This window comes from Gavia stellata, chromosome 17 (genome assembly GCF_030936135.1).
Source record: "Gavia stellata isolate bGavSte3 chromosome 17, bGavSte3.hap2, whole genome shotgun sequence".
In the NCBI taxonomy this organism is placed as follows: domain Eukaryota; kingdom Metazoa; phylum Chordata; class Aves; order Gaviiformes; family Gaviidae; genus Gavia; species Gavia stellata.
This window is the reverse complement of record NC_082610.1, coordinates 447,355-463,019: the sequence shown is the minus strand read 5'-3', so window position 1 is coordinate 463,019 and position 15,665 is coordinate 447,355. Positions and strand designations below refer to the sequence as shown.

The 15,665-nt window shown below is 60.5% G+C and overlaps 1 protein-coding gene across 1 annotated transcript; it reads left to right on the top strand.

Annotated features, from left to right (window-relative positions):
- The first annotated feature begins 12,944 nt into the window (after positions 1–12,944).
- On the top strand, positions 12,945–13,884 carry LRRC55 (leucine rich repeat containing 55). Its single transcript, XM_059825760.1, has 2 exons — positions 12,945–13,566; positions 13,649–13,884. Exons 1-2 carry the CDS (start codon positions 12,951–12,953, stop codon positions 13,882–13,884), a joined length of 852 nt encoding a protein of 283 aa, XP_059681743.1. The 5' UTR covers positions 12,945–12,950.
- Positions 13,885–15,665: the final 1,781 nt, after the last annotated feature.

Here is a 15,665-nt window from a genome sequence, read left to right as displayed (position 1 = left end):
GCAATAAACACTCCATCAGGGTTTCTCTCTCTCCTTTCCCCCTGTGGTGGGATGATGCTTCTGGATGGCCCCTTTGAGATTGATGGCTGTGGTTTCTGCAAGTGAAAATGCAGATGTTTGAAGACATGATATTGCACCATTACATATTTCCTCAGAGTGCTTGCACAATCTTACACGAGGAAGCTATGAAATTGCTTCATAGCTTTGGAAGATCAGAAAACTGGAAGATCAAATTTTTCAACCAACCTGAATGGGTTATGAAAACATTACCCCCTCTGTACTGTATTTATGTATTTAACAATGCTTCTATCTGTAAGTAGTTTTCCTTCAAGGATTCTTGTGACCTCTTGTTGCTCTGAGCCAGAATCTTTTTCCTGCACTTAGAAAAAACTGCTTTGGTAGTTTAAGCGATGTCTAAATGTCTTGTCACTGTTCTGTTCTTTTCTCATGGAAAAAAAGAAGCCCAGGCGAAGTTCTTGGTCCTGTTTTTCTACGAGACTTTAGCAGGATGCAGATTTACCTGGAAGCTGTGGCTTAGAAAGGGTAAGTGGTGAAATGATTTCCTTAGGACTGTGTTCATATCGCCTGCTGTGTGCTCCCTGCCTGTGCCCACCTTGGGGCGTGCTTAGTGGCAGCAGGCATCTCCTGGCTCCTGCAGCGCATCCCGAGCCCTGGGAAACGGTTGCCCGGGGACCGCTACAGCATGCTGGGGGGCCATGGAGGGCTGTGCACTGTGCTGTGTCCCAGCTGCCCTTCCAGCCCCTAGAAGGCTAGCTCCAAGAGCGATTCGGCTAACTAAACCCCGCTGACGGTAGCGATGAGGAAGATGCTTGGATGAAAAGGGAAAGTCCCTGAGTCGGAGCCAAGTCCCACACTTGCCACAATAACCTTTCCTTCCTCTTTCTTCGGTTCTCCTCTCTCAGGCTGTGCTGTCTAGCTCAAACGTGAACACAGCGCAGGGACTCTGTCCCTCCTTAGGTGATGTGATGTGCTGCTCTGGGATCCCTCGTGCAGGTACGGAGCTGGGGCTCTTCACTTTGCGTCATCAGAGCTGTGAGCCCACCTCGAGGAGGAGGGTCCCTGTCCCTAGCCGGTGCAGCCCTGCACTGTCCCCAGCGCTGAGCCGGCGCTGTAAGGTCTCCTTCCCCCTGACCTTCAGGTGCAGGCTGCCAAGAGCAAATACAGAAATGTAGCCGTGGACCTGCTCAGAGCGGTCTAGGCCTGCTTACCTCCATTCAGAGGAGGTTTGGAGCTGGTTGGAGTGGTTTTGTGGAGCTTTGACGGGCTTGGAGGGTTTTGAGTAGTTTAGAAGAGTTTGCAAGCGTCTCGGTGGAGGTGTCTTGTAGGCAGTCAGAGCTTTTGATGGGTATTTAGAGCTTTGAGCTCTGCAGAGCCAGTGACAGCGGTTGAGATGAGCTTTGCAAAGGCACAGAGCAGCTCAGAGTGGGTGAGCAGAGCTCTATAGCAGCTAAGGCTGTTTAAGGCTGCTTGCCAGGAGCCCCGTCCTGGCTGCCAGATTGCCCCCTGACTCCTGGGTCCCCCCCAGCTTTTCTGTTCATCTTGGGCTACCTCATTGTCCCACTGGATGCCTGTGGAGCTCTCTTGATCTTCTGGCTGGTCTCTCTTGGGTCCCCTGAGCTCTCTGGGGCTATCTCAGTGTCTTCTGGGCTCTCCTGGGTCCCTCCAGGATTTCAGTGTCCCTTGGGTCTCGCAGCCTCTCTCAGTAGTGTTACCCAAAGGAATAACTTATAAGGTACAACACGTTTGACTTGGTTTCTACTGTTGGAGACACACTCAGACGATCACAGCTGTACCCGTGGGGAGTGCTCTTGCCACCCCCTCAGCAGTGCACTAGGTTTTGGGGGCACTGGCGGTGCTCTCCCCAGGGCAGCAGCGATCAAAGGGTCCAGCTGGTCCCACGGCTCTGGTGATCACCTCAGTGCATTCCCACCTCTCTCCTGCTCCCTGCCATGCCCAGCCCAGCTGCACCCACTCCTTCCTCTCACACAGGCTGCTGCAGAGCTGATTTCAGCCCATGCAGCAACACCCTTGCTTTGTCTTTCTCAGATTTGCTGAGGGTTTTTTGGCCTCTGGCCCTCCTGAGTTCCTCTGTGCTTTCCTGGGTGCTCTGGGGCTCCCTTGGTCCAGCTCTGTGGGGCTCTCTTGGGTTCACCTGGGCTTTCCTGGGGCTCTCTGGGGCTCTCTTGGGTTCACCTGGGCTTTCCTGGTGCTCTCTGGGGCTCTCTTGGGTTCACCTGGGCTTTCCTGGTGCTCTCTGGGGCTCTCTTGGGTTCACCTGGGCTTTCCTGGTGCTCTCTTAGCATCACTTGAGCTCTCTTAGGGTTTCCCTGGAGGGTTTTTTTTTTCCCTAGTTTCTCTGAGCTTTCTTGGAACTCTCTTGACCTCTCTCACTAGTGGCTTTCTTGGGTGCTTTCAGGGTGGCTGTGGCACCTCAGAGCTTTCTTAACCTCTGCAGACTGTCTGGGATGCTCTTGTGTTGCCTGTTTCCCCAGGGTGTCTTGGGTTATTTCAGGCTCCCCTGAGCACAGACTCCGGCTGTTCCCTGCCAGCTGGCTTCTGTCCCTCAGTGTAATCCTCGAATTACCTTGTTAGACATCGCCAAGGAGGCAATGATTTCCAGACCCTGGCCCAGGCTGGGAGCTGGAGGTCAGGCTCACATCTGGAACTGGCTAGAGGTGCCTGGTTGCCGCAGGGTCGAGGTTTGCTGGCGGGAGGAACCAGGGCTGTCAGTCAGTGTCATGCTTGGGGATGAAGGGGTTTTGTTTCAGCCCTGCGCTGGCACAAGCAGCACCCGTCAAACCAATTGATGTTCTGGTGATGAGCAGGAAGTTCCCAGGAGGGCCCTGCCGAAACCGCGGCTGCTGTCAGAGCCTTTCCAGTCTGGGACAGGTAATCAACAAAAGCCTTGAAGCAATTTTGGAGGATGTGGGTGGAATTAGCTGGGCCAAGAAGTTGGCGGAGCCCTGCCAGGCTGTGAAGGGACCTGGGAGGTCTGGTCCCCCGTGCCACCACTCCCATCACACTGGTGCCACTGGCCCGAGGCTGGGAGCTGGTGCTCTCACATCGTCTTCTCTGTATTCCCAGCGCCTGGGGAGGGGAGCTGCTGGTCCCGCTGCCTGCCCGGCTCTGACCAGGGCTGTCCCTTGAGCCGGACCGGGCTATGGGGACAGAGTATGGCCCCAGGTGTCACCTCAGCAGACGCAGGGATCTGGAGCTCAGGGCTGGGGTTGAGAGGCAGAACTGGATCACAGGGGAGGAGAAGCAGCGTTGTTCTTACCCAGGGTGAGAGCTGTGCTGGTCCCCAGAGTGACCGGGAAGTTTAAACAGATTTGCGCTTTGTTAATTCAGCTCTCTCCTCAGCTGCATAGCAGTGCTCCCAGTCATGGGAGAGGACCCGACCACACGCCTGGGCACCATCCCCGGGGGCTGCCCCCACCCTGGGAGGGTGCTGGGGCATTGCTGCTGACGCAGGAGTGAATGGAAACGTCACAGCATGATGCGATCTCTGGGAGGGGATCTTTACTTAGCGTGGGTATAACACAAGCGTTCTTCACGATAAATACATGGCCAAAAAGGAGAGGGAGAAGACCTTCTTGGAGACTATGGGGTCAGACAGAAACACAGAAACCCTCATCAATATACAAATCAGTGAATGGACCATGGGTAGTGAATAAAAATCTCTACAGCCATGGTGTGTTTTGGGCACTCCCAACACTGGGGACCAAACACTGAAGTTTCAGAGTCATCCACTGCCTCATCCCACTTTCCTATGGCTTCAGCTCTGGTCCTTCCCACCCACCCAGGACCTCGGAGGATGTCCTGTCTGGACCTGTAAGGCATGACCAGATCTCAGCTCCAGGTGGTAATTCCTCTGCTTCTTGGGAGGATCAGCCAGAGCCTGGCCACACATGTTGGAAGGCGCTTTCAGCACTAAAAGGACCTCCCATAAATAGAGGAAACACCTCCCAGACCCCTCATCTCCTCTTAACACATGTGCAAGCTGTGTCAGTGAGCCACCAGGCCAGGTCCTGCTTGTCAAATATATCCTATATTCAGGTTGGGTTTTACTTCTTTCAGAGCAGTCAGCTTCTGTAACGCCTCTTTCTTTAATCCAGATCTCTTCAGCCTTTGGAGAGGAGAAGGAGAGAGGTTAAATCCACCCAAGCTATTGACTGTTGGACAGCCAAAAAAAAAGGATGACAAGCAGCCAGCATGGGGGTTTTTTTCCCGGTGTTGTCTGGCCCCTGTCCTAGCTGTCTTTTTCTGCTCCAGCAAGCAGGGAGCATGGGGGAGACTGAAGCTGGGGCTGGTCCATGGACCCCTCTCGGTTGGGTAACCACAGCTCCACCAAGGCACTGGGCACCCGGCAGGGTCCTGCCCTGGCAGCCGGAGCCGGGCTCCACGGTCCCAGCGTTCGCTTGGCTGGCTCAGGCACCCCCCGCCTTGCCTCTGCCCGCCACGCCAGGCAAGGAGTTGGAGCTGGCATCGGCAGGGCCAGCCCCAGGGTGAGAAGTGTGCCGTCACCGGGAGTAACCATCTCTGCTGCCTGCTTTGGGGCTGAGGAAACGCGCGCACACCCCCAGCTTCGTGCCTCAGCAGCGTGTCCCAAGACATTACTGACCAATTTCGGAAGGCGGTAGGTCCAATCGCACTAACTCCAGAAGTGAGCAGCTGGTAGAGCTGCGGGAGGGATGGCCGGGCAGCCGCCTGATCGCTGGCAGGAGGCAGCACCAGCTCCGGCCGTCGGCACGCCGTGCTCTCCAGATCCAGCTGCCCAGCGCCTCGCCGTCCCGAGACACCTCTGGAGAAGGGTGCCTGGAGCAGCTGTAGCTTCACAGAAAACACAATCCCGCCTTGTAGGGCAGGCTGGGAGCCGCGGCGTGGGGAGGATCCATCACGCTTGGTCTGTGCCAGTCGCCGCGGGGAGCAGCCCCGTGGCCAGAGAAGCACTGCAGCCAGGGCGATGCCCCGGGGAGCCAAAAGTCCCTTACCACAGCAGGTGGGATGCCCGAGCGCCTCAGGGAGCAGCTGTGTGCCACCATCTGCCAGGTCATTCTCGCTCAGGGCCCAATGCTCCAAGCTCTGGCTGGCACTGAGCACAGCGCAGAGGTCCTCGCAGCAGACGCTGGTGAGTCGGCACTGCCACAGGCTGCCGGGGCAGCGTTTGGAGAAAGGAGACGGTTAGACATTTAATGCACAGTCCTCACAGCCAGAAACCTTGCCTGTGCTGCCTACCCACCCGCCCCAGGTCCTCCGGATGCCTGGAAATAACTTCCAGGGGGGACTTGCTCCAAAGCCTTGCTCCAGCCTTCTTGTGAGGTCTCTGAGGCTGGATATAATCTCCCCAGGATGGGGAACGTCCCTTCAGATGGGCATGGGCAGGACTGGGCTTCCTCTTGGCTGGGGTACCCCCTGACTATGTCTCACAACCACAAAATAGGATTGGGGTGGTCTTTAAGGAGCAAACGTCTATGTACGTGCACCTGAAATGTGCTGGTGGATGGAGTGACTGCAGCGGGGGCAGTGAGCGTACTGCTGCTTCGCCTGGGAGAGCTTTAAATCCTAGTTGTCTCATCTGGGTGATAATAAATAATCTCATCTAGCTAATAAATAATTTTATATTTTTAAGCTGTTAGCACTCTGCCTATCGAAGCTCTTGGCACCCACCCGGAGATGTCCAAACTGCCCTGGAGAGGGATGGTGACTGGCCTTAAGGAGACTCATCAGGGGAGCGCGGGTGAGCGGCACATGGTCCCTGCAGAGCACCCTCCAGCTCCCAGAGCCCCCGGCAGCCCCTCACCTCAGCATCTGCAGCCAGCAGCCAGGATCCCGCAGGCCCTCGCTCAGCTGCCGCACACCTCTGTCCCCCAGCTCACTGTCGCCCAAGGGCGGCTCCTTTCCATCGCCCAGGTTGGAGGAGACCTGGCCAGTGTCCCCTGCCTGAGCCCGGGCACGGAGGTGGCTCCTGCAGTGGCTCTGGGGACGCTGCGTTGGAAAAGAGAGGGGAGCACCTCACTGCGCTCTCCCCATCCGGCTCCCAAAGCTGGCGTCTGGTGTTCACTGGTGTTTGCTGCTGAGCCCCCTTGTTCAGCATCCCTGGGCGCAGTGATGCCGAGAGCGGCTCAAACGCGCTCCGGCATGCGAAACACAACCCAAATCCTCAAAGTCTAGGGGACAAAATGCCAAAGTGCAGCCGCGAGGCAGTGCCCGGCAGCAAGTCCGCTGTGCCGGAGCGTGGGGACGGAGAGGTAAGGCGAGCAGACAGTGTCCACTCAAGCAGGGAGTAAAGGTCTGGGGCAAACAATTAGTATTGCTCGAATGGGTGAGACTAATGCGCCTCACTTTTGACATTTCAGAGAGATTCCCTCTTTCAAATCTCATTGTCCAGGCTGAGATGATACCAGGGGAAAATGGGGAAATGGAAACACACAAAAAAAATGGAGGGGAAAATGCAGACACCACTAAGGGATGGTTCATCCTCTTCCCAGAAAAGGTCTATGGGGCGAACCCCCTTCTGCAATTACGTGTCTCTGCATTGTGCGTGGCCAGCCCTGCCCCTGCCCAGGCACATGGGACCCGAAAACACCCGCAGCTGCAGGGCAAGAGCCCGGGAGAAGGTGCCTGGGGCGCACAGAGACACCCACAGACAAGCAAACAGTGAGGACGGTAGCACAGACCTCTCCTCTAACTTCTCCATCTGGCCTAGGCACTGAAAATGAGTTCTCTCTCTTGCTTTCCTACAGTGTCCTAGCAGAGACTCATTTAAAAACACGGAACTAAACTACATCCATGGAAAAGGTGATAATAAGGGGCAGACCCCTGCGACAAGTAGGTCTGTGATGCCTCAAGCTATCTTTGGCAATGGCAGCATCGGTAAATGGGCCTTTCTCATTTCCTTTTCTTTTTTCCTCCCTCTCCCAGGCTCGCAGGAAGAGACGAGTGGCCCTGCAGCCTCCCGGAGCCGGCAACGTCCCTCGCTGCAGCGTCTGCAGCTGGCCGGCGCCGCACCTCAGCCCCCGGCACAGCAGCTTCACGCCGCTGTCCCTCAGGTCTTCCTTCCCAGCCAGGTCCAGCTGCCTCAGCGTGGGGTTTGTGCTGCGAAGGGGGCCAGAGCCCCGCCGCAGGCGCCCGTGAGCTGGCACCGATCAGACCCGCAAGAGGGATGCGGAGAGGAGCCACAGGGCTCGGCACAGCTGCCCTGCCGTGTGGACGCACCAACCAGCCCCTTGCTGACATAGCCACCACTGATGATGTCCACAAAGCAGGCTGGTCTTTGCGGATGCCTCCAGGGAGCAGGAGAAGAGCCCGTCCTGCCGTGCAGCGAGCCGTGGCGGCACGTGGTCATCCTCCCGGTGCAGCGAGGAGACCCGGCCAGGCTGGCTGGGTTTTGCTTGTTTTCCCGTTTCACCCGGCAGAGAAGAGTGATGTCTTTAATTTACAGCCTGATCTTTCCAAGGCTTGACAAAGCAGGTGGATGGATGACTGCTGCCCCTCCTCGTGCTGTTTTTCCCTGAAAACAAAGAAGAGGTGCATCCTATTCCTACTCCTACTGCTATTCTATTCCTTTCCTAGTCTATTCCTTTCCTAGTCTATTCCAATTCCTATCCCATTCCTATCCTATCCCTATCTTTATTCTATTCTATTATGTTCTATTCTATTCTATTCCTACTCTATTCCATTCCATTCCTATTCTATTCTATTCCTATTCTATTCTGTTCCTGTTCCAGTTCCAGTTCCCGTTCCTGTTCCTAATCTATTCCTATTTCTATCCCCATTCCAATATTGCTCCTTGGCCGCCGGCTGTGTCCCTAGGTCACACCTGTGCTCCCTTGCCGATGTGCCCGGCGCGGCAGGAGAACCAGCCTTGCCACGGGCTCCTCTGCGGGGTCATCACAGCTCTTTGGGCTCGAAGGGATTTGCCGCTTTGTGGCTCAGGACCTTATGCACCGATACGTCCGCTTGGCCTGCTGCGGGCCCGCACAGTCCTCGGGGAGATCCCACAGAAAGGAGCAGTGCCCCAGGCCAAGCGACTCCAGCTTGGGGAAGTTCTTTACGCTGAAGGAAAGGGCCATTTGATCGAAGCGGGTAGGGTTGAGCCCTTGTAGGTACACCCCCGTGAAAGGATCCAAGGCGGTCGCTACAAAACGCTCATCCTGGAGCTCATACAGACAGTGGCAGACCTCCAGCTCACGCATCAACACCGTTGCCCGCGTCAGAAGAGCTAAGGCCATTTTCTGGCTGTTTTGAAGCCACGCCAGTAATTCCCGCATAATCCTGGGTACGATTTTACACCCCATCTCCTCCTCCAGCCCCCGCCTGCGTTCCTCATTTAAAAGCCCGAAGAGGAACCGCGCGGTTAGCATGAAGTCGCTCGTGCAGGTGCCGTAGCTCCCCAGCAGCTCCTTCACGTCCCTGGTGGGACCGGCGGGGGCTTCCCACGCCTCCTCTTCATCTTCCGGCAGGTAGAAGAGAGGCGCAAAAAACTCCTGGAATCTGAGGTGGATGGGTTTGGGATTTCTGCCACCAGCTTGTAATCACAAAGAGTGTCAGCCAAAGGAAAAATGTATCTTGGGTGGAGAAAGACCTGAGCAGAAGTCAAACAAAGCCCTGTTGCTGCCGGGATTCCAGCGCGCTGCCATTTCACAGACTCACGGAATCACTAGGGTTGGAAAAGACCTGTAAGATCATCAAGTCCAACTATCAACTAACCCCACCACGCCCACTAAACCATGTCCCGCAGTGCCACGTCCACACGTTCCTTGAACCCCTCCAGGGATGGTGACTCCACCACCTCCCTGGGCAGCCTCTGCCACTGCTTCACCACTCTCTCAGGAAAGACATTTTTCCTAATATCCAGCCTGAACCTCCCCTGGCACAACTTGAGGCCATCTCCTCTTGTCCTGGAGTTCTACCCATCCTACAGCAATGGCATTCAGGCTGCGTTAGATTAGTGTAAACTCATTAATGGTCATGGAGCATCTTTTAAAAAAGAGAATTAAGGACTGGTCTAATGTATTGAGAGTGATGCTGGGGAAACTGGAAGCCAGTCCTGCTCGACACTGATTTTATTGCTTAAGTATCGTCGGCACAGAAGCTGGATGCACAATGGGTGCGGCGAGGTTTCGCAGGGTGGATGGGTGCTCGCCCTGCTTTGTGGTCCATCCGGCAGCGCCTGACTTTGCCCCCAGCTCTGGGCTGCGGCAGCGCCCAGCGCTGGATGCGGTGCTGCGCGGTGCTCCGCCAGCTCTTCAGCGTAGCTGCGGCTCGTGGCTCTCGCCGGCTGCCCTTCCTGTGAACTTCCTGCCCCACCGGGGCAAACTCAGGGCTGTGGTTTGACGGGTGCCACTCGCACCGGCACGGGGATGGGGCCTCGCCGGCAGCCTGAAACGAAACCACCCGTCCCTCGCTTCAACCCCAGCCCTCGGCCGCACCGCCAGCCAACCTCCGTCCTCCGGCAAAAGCCAGCGGCTGGTGAAACCCGTGGGCACGGTCGGCAGCGCGGGCCAGGAGAGGACTCGCAATGCGCCCAAGCCCTCCTCCTCCAGCTCTCCCCCTTGCTCCCCGGCACGGGAAGACATATGGCCACCAGCATCACCCGCAGCCCCGTTTCAAGCCCGGGTGCTGGCAGTAGAGGCAGATACAGTAAACCTTTTTATTTTGAGGGGCAGGAGGCACTGCCCCGGACATCGCCACAGCCGATCCGCCTGGCCGGGGGCTGCGAGAGCCTGCAGCAGGGGCTGGGGGGATGCTGCGGGAACATGGGCCATGTGTCCTGCCACTGTTTCAGCCTGCAAACCAAGAACTGCGCTGCCGGCCGACGTGCCGAGGAGGCCGGGGGAGCTCCTGTTGGTGACCAACAGCTTTGACCACCCATCAAAAGAAGAGATGTAGCCGTTCCCCTCCTTTCCTCCTCCTCTCCAAAGCTTGAATGCGTACGGAGTAAACAAAGGGGGCTATCAGATGCTGCCTGCCCTGAAAGCGATAAATCCCTGAATGTAAGGCAGATTTATCAAGCCAGGCTCCTCGGAGCCGTCCCAGGCTCCTGGGGACCGGGATGAGCCCGGCTGGCGGCTGCGGGGAAGCGGGGCCGAGCCTTGGAGAGCTGGCTGCGGGAGAGGGGGCTGCCTTGCTCCCAACGCCTCCCCCAAAAAGGGGAGGGGGAAGAAACCGTGAAAAGGGGGGCTGGAAGCAAACTTGGAGCAGTCATCCAAAATGCCAGCGCTCTCCCGCCTGTGGTTTTATCCCAGAAATGCCGTTTCGATGGGGCTGGGATCTCACAGGGGGGGCTCCGGCCACCCATGGGTGAGCTGGAGGAGGGCAGCCCCGGCTCCTTCCCCCCCCAAGGGCGAGCATCCTGACCCCAGCTCCAGGGGAGCGGGTGGCATCTCCCGCAGGGGTGCTGCCCAGCCGCCGCGGGGGTGTCCCCGTGGCTGTGACCACAGGGGGTTTGGCAAGGGGGCCACGAGCCGAGCTCCGCTGTGCCGCTTGGCCCCGAGGGCCGTTGCGACCGAGCCCTGGTGGGGGTGATTTGCTAGTTTATTTACTGCCAATGGAGCCCGAAATGGGGGGGGGGTGGAAAAAACTTGGCGCTAATAGATGCTGGGAAGAGATCTGCAGCCAGGCTTGGGTCTTATCTCTAATTATGTGTCTGTCTGAGCTGCAGCTGGCTCCTGGGATGTCTGGGTGTATTCGGCTCCTGGAGTTTCCCTTGAAGCCTGCTGGGAGCCCGGGCTACGAGCAGCGCCAATTAATACCCACCATGGGGAGAGGCAGTCGCACGCCGTCTGGTTGCAAGCCGCCGCGGCAAGGAGGAGCCGTCCCGCGGGACGCGGGGAGCAAACAACCTCTGGGCGATGTTGCTGAAATACCGGGATCGAGCCGGCGGTTCCAGCTGGGAAAAGGAGCGACTCCATGAAAACAGCAGGAGAAAATTAAAACAAGGAAACCCCCATCCCGAATGGGGGCAGGCTGGGTTTTGGAAATGCCTCCTTTCCAAAAATTCCATAGCCGTGGTGCTGCAGTGTTTCCAGAGCAAAACATGGGCATCGGTGTGATCCAAAAGGGCTGTTTTCATGGTAAAAAGCCGGCTGCAGGGAGGAGGGACGCTTGCTAAAACCTGCTTCGTCCCCTCCCCATCCAAAAAGAGAAGGGAAAGAGAATTTTTCGGCTCATGCGGAGCAAAACAATCAGTGTCAACCTGAGGCATTTTCCAGTCGGTGAGCAGGGAAAAAAAAACAACCCCACATTTCGGCTTATAGCGGGCTGGAGGGGGTTTTGTGCGCCGGGTTAGGTAGGTTTTTAAATGGACATGTCCCTGCTGCAGCCACCACCGCTGCAACCCCCCCTCCCCGGGCCAGCGCGTCCCTGCGGCCTGGGCGCTTTGGGGTGAAAACAGCCAGAGAACGTCGCTCCCGCTTCGATCCGGGCTGCCGTATTTTTCCCCTCCGCTGATACGTAATTTGTTTCTGTTTTCAGAGCCCGGGAAACCCTGATTCACCCCATCCCACGGGGGATGCTTCCCGAGGACAGGGGGTGCGGGGAGGGCTGGGGACCGGCCAAGCCTGCGGCGGCGGGGCAGGATGCCACCCCTCTTCCCGCTCCGTCCTGCCCGGACGCCTCGGCCATTTGGGCACAGGTCCCCCCCGGCCGGGGTGTCCCCGGGGCGGGGGCATTTCTACCCTCCGCTGTCGCCATCGCTCCGGCGGCTCTGCATCCCGCTCTCCTGTTGCTCAGAGATGTGGAGGCAGTTGCTAAGAGACGTCGAAACGTCAGTATCTGGCCCTCAAGGAAAAAAAAGAGGAAAAAAAAAAAAAGAGACAGAGAAAGAGAGAGACAAGGGAGGACGAGGAGGAGGAGGGGAGGAAGGAGGTGGGGAAAGACCTGCTCCCATTGCCAGGCTCGGCAGCAGCCTTGGCCACGGCTGCGGGAGCCACTCTCCCAACTTGGCGGCCTCCAAGGCGAGGGCGGCCGCCCGGGGACCCCCGCCTCCCTGCCCAGGCCCAGCGGCCGTGGAGAGCCGAGCCCCTCGCTCATCCCCTGGCCGGCGTGAGTACCCTGGGGGACCCCCGGCACTGCCGGAGGGATCGGGGGGCCTGTGGGGAAGGGGGGTGGCTGGGGCGGCGGTGTCCCCCCCGCCCCCGGTAAGATGGGGCAGTGGGGAGAGGATGGCGGTGAGGAGGGCACGGGCGGGAGAGGAAGGAGCAAAGATGGCCAGGTGGCGGGGGGCAAGAGCGGGCCGGGCGGTGGGGCCGCCAGCACGGGGGGTGCTGTGCCGGGGGGACCCCGGGTGGGTGCTGGGGAGGGGGTTATCCCAGCAGAAGCCGGGCGGGGAAGGCGTCCCCGGCACTGGGCTGAGGCGGTGGTGGCGGGGGTCCCTCAGGGGGGCTGGGGAGCGGGACCCCCGGGCACTGCCCATCGCTGGCCGGGATGAGCTGACCAAGGTCAGCGGGGTTGGGGGGCTCTTTTTTGGCCAAAATCCCCCGGGGGGGGGGCGGGGGGGCTTGGAGGAGTGGGGTGGCCCCGGTGTGGGGGGCACGGGGAGGGTGCAGGTGCCCCACGCTGCCGCCCCTGCCTGCACGAGCCGTGGCCCCCCCAGCAGGGCGTGCGGCTAGCACGGCTTTCTCCTGCCCCTCTTCCTCGCAGGCAGCCGAAAACAGCCCGACGCCGGCCCCACCGGCGCCCCGGGGCTCGCAGACCGCCGTGCCCTCGGGGGGCGGATTTAGCGTGCCCCCCGAATGCCGCCGGCACGCCCCGAGCATCGCTTTGCTAGCTCGGAGCCCAGCCCTGCTCCTGAACACCGCTGCCGGCAGCCCTCGGCGTGTGAGCGGGCGGGTGGCCCTTTCCCCGTGGCGGGATGGCCCCCGCCGCCCCGTGAGGGTCCGGGCCTCCCCACCGGCGCCCGCCGGCTGGGGCTTCGCCGCCGCCCCGCCATGCTGCTGGGCCCCTGGCTGGTGGCGGCGGCGGCGGCGGCGGTAGCGGCGGGCGCCGGGGCGGGCTGCCCGGTGCTGTGCACCTGCCGCGGGCAGGCGGTGGACTGCAGCGGGCAGCGGCTCTTCTCGGTGCCCCCCGAGCTGCCGCTGGACACCGGCAACCTCAGCCTGGCCCACAACCGCATCGCCAGCATCCCGCCGGGCTACCTGGCCTGCTACGGCCAGCTGCGGGCCCTCGACCTGCGCAACAACTCGCTGGCGGCTCTGCCGGCCGGGCTCTTCCTGGGGGCTCGCCGCCTGGCCCACCTCGACCTCAGCTACAACAACTTCAGCCTGGTGCCGGCCGACATGTTCCTGGAGGCCAGCGGGCTGCTGCGCCTCGACCTCAGCCACAACCCCGGCCTGCGGCGGGTGCACCCCCAAGCCTTCCGGGGCCTGGCCCAGCTGCGGGAGCTGGACCTCAGCTACGGGGGGCTGTCGGCCATCAGCCTCGACGCCCTGGAGGGGCTGCCGGGGCTGGTGGGCCTCCGCCTGGGGGGCAACCCCTGGGTGTGCGGCTGCGCCATGGAGCCCTTCCTCAAGTGGCTGCGGGGACGCATCCAGCGCTGCGCGTCGGGTAGGTGCCGCCTGTCCCTCGAACCCCCCCGCGCCCCCGCCCCGTGTGTCGGGGGCCGGCCCTGACGCCGCTACCCCGACAGATTCGCAGCTGGCCGAGTGCCGGGCCCCCCCTGAGGTGGCGGGAGCGCCCCTGCTCTCCCTGACGGAGGAGAGCTTCCAGGCCTGCCACCTCACCCTGACGCTGGACGACTATCTCTTCATCGCCTTCGTCGGCTTCGTCGTCTCCATCGCCTCGGTGGCCACCAACTTCCTGCTGGGCATCACCGCCAACTGCTGCCACCGCTGGAGCAAGGCCAGCGAGGACGAGGACGTTTAGGTACCGCCACCATCGCTGACGTCCCCCCCGACATGGCCGCCCCGGCGGGGACGCCTGACTGTGCCTTGTCCTCGTCCCCTCCTGCCGCCCCCCGTGCCGGGGTGGCCCTCAAGACGCCGGCCCGGCTGTGGCAGGGGCGGCCGGGGGAACAGATCGCTTCCTTTTGCCCCAAAACGGGGATATTTCGCCCCAGCGGGCACGCTCCAGGATTGCCCACCCCGCCCCAGCACCGAGAGCTTGGACCGCCCCCCCCTCCCCGTTCCCACTACCCAGAGCTGGTGGAGGCGGTGGCACAGGGTCCCACGGAGGTCCCATGGGGGTCCCACGGGGGTCCCACAGGAGCCTCTGCACGGTGCCGGCTGGTGGGGGCCGGGGGCTGCAGCTGGGGAGCAACCCCCCCGCCTGGGAGAGAGGGACCCCCAAAAACAGCATGCGTGTGCCTTGGGGGAGGCCAGCCGCCCACCCAGGGGGAAAACCAAGGAAATCCCAGCTTTCAGCCCCAAAGCCCCCCCCGAATCCTGCCCACACTCTCCAGCCTCCCCGAAAAGTGGGGGGGACAAGCCCGGGAGCTGGTGCCCGCACCCAGCTCGGCACCACTGGGAGGGACCCGGGGGACGCCTGCGTCTTGCTGGTGACACCGGGCCGTGCCGGGACAGCACCGGGGCTGCCGTGCCTGGCGGCGGGCCAAACTGTGAGCATCTGCCGGGGACGGCTTTCCCGGCCACGTTTCGGTCCTTGCCTTTCTCTTCCAAAGTCTCGGGCAGGTTCGGAGCCAAAGTGGGCACTGAGCATCGCCCGGCGGCTGGGGGACCCCTTCGCCTCGTCCCTGCTTGCCAATGCGGGAAGGTTGGGAGGCGAAAGGAACGCCACAAAAAAAAGACAAAAAAGAAAAAAAAAGAAAAAAAAAGAACGCCAACGACCCCTCTGTCTGGCCAGGGCGGCCGCCGTCCCCGTGTGCGTGTTTTACACCGTCTTCGTGGCCGGTCCTGCGGCCAGCGCGCGTCGGGCACAGGAGCGGGGCTGAGGGGGGCTCGGCACCTCCCAAGAAGGGTCTGCCCGTGAGTTGTTTTATTTTCTTACCCCGTCACCCCCAGCGTGGAGGTCGAGTGTAGATGTGGGTGCAGTTTAAAAAAAGGAGAAAACAGGGAAAAATGAGACGATGTGCTGGCTTGGTGATGCCACTCCCACCACCGAGCAGCTCCCGGGGCTGGGACCCCGGTAGCATCGTGGAGGGTGCACAACTGGGTGCACAACTCAGCGTCACCCCCGGTGCCGTGCCGGTGGCAAGGCCCCGTGGGGACGTGACCTCGCTCAGGCCCCCGGGCCCCTCGCCGGGTCCTGTGCCCAGCCGGGGGAGGCGGGTGTCCTGCGGAGAGGCAGGGCTGCGCCCGTGGTGAGGTGGGACCCCCAGCAAGGTTGCACCCACGGCGAGGTTGCACCCATGGCAAGGTTGCACCCCCATCGTGGCTGCACCCCCCAAGCCCCGCGCCCACAGGAGGGCAGCAGCCCCCAGCGCCGTGTGCCGGGAAGGGGCACTTGGGCTCTTTCTCTTTATTTTCTTTTTTTTTTTTCTTTTTGCTAAGTCTGAGACACACCCCCAAACACCCTCTGGACACCGAGGACAAGACGCGTCCCTCCGCCAGCAGTTCCTGGCCTCGTTCCGGGGGGGACAGTGGAGGAAGAGCAAACACACCTCCCCAGCGCTCGGCTCTCCAGCCAGACCCATTTTCTCTCTTTCTGAAGCAAAAATGGCCTGGCCCTCGCGCTTCGCTCTGTCCCGC

Coding starts and splice junctions, on each gene's coding strand:
- LRRC55 (XM_059825760.1), top strand. CDS start 12,951: ATGCTGCTGGGCCCCTGGCTGGTGGCGGCGGCGGCGGCGGCGGTAGCG. Junction 13,567..13,648: donor CATCCAGCGCTGCGCGTCGG/GTAGGTGCCGCC, acceptor CTACCCCGACAG/ATTCGCAGCTGGCCGAGTGC.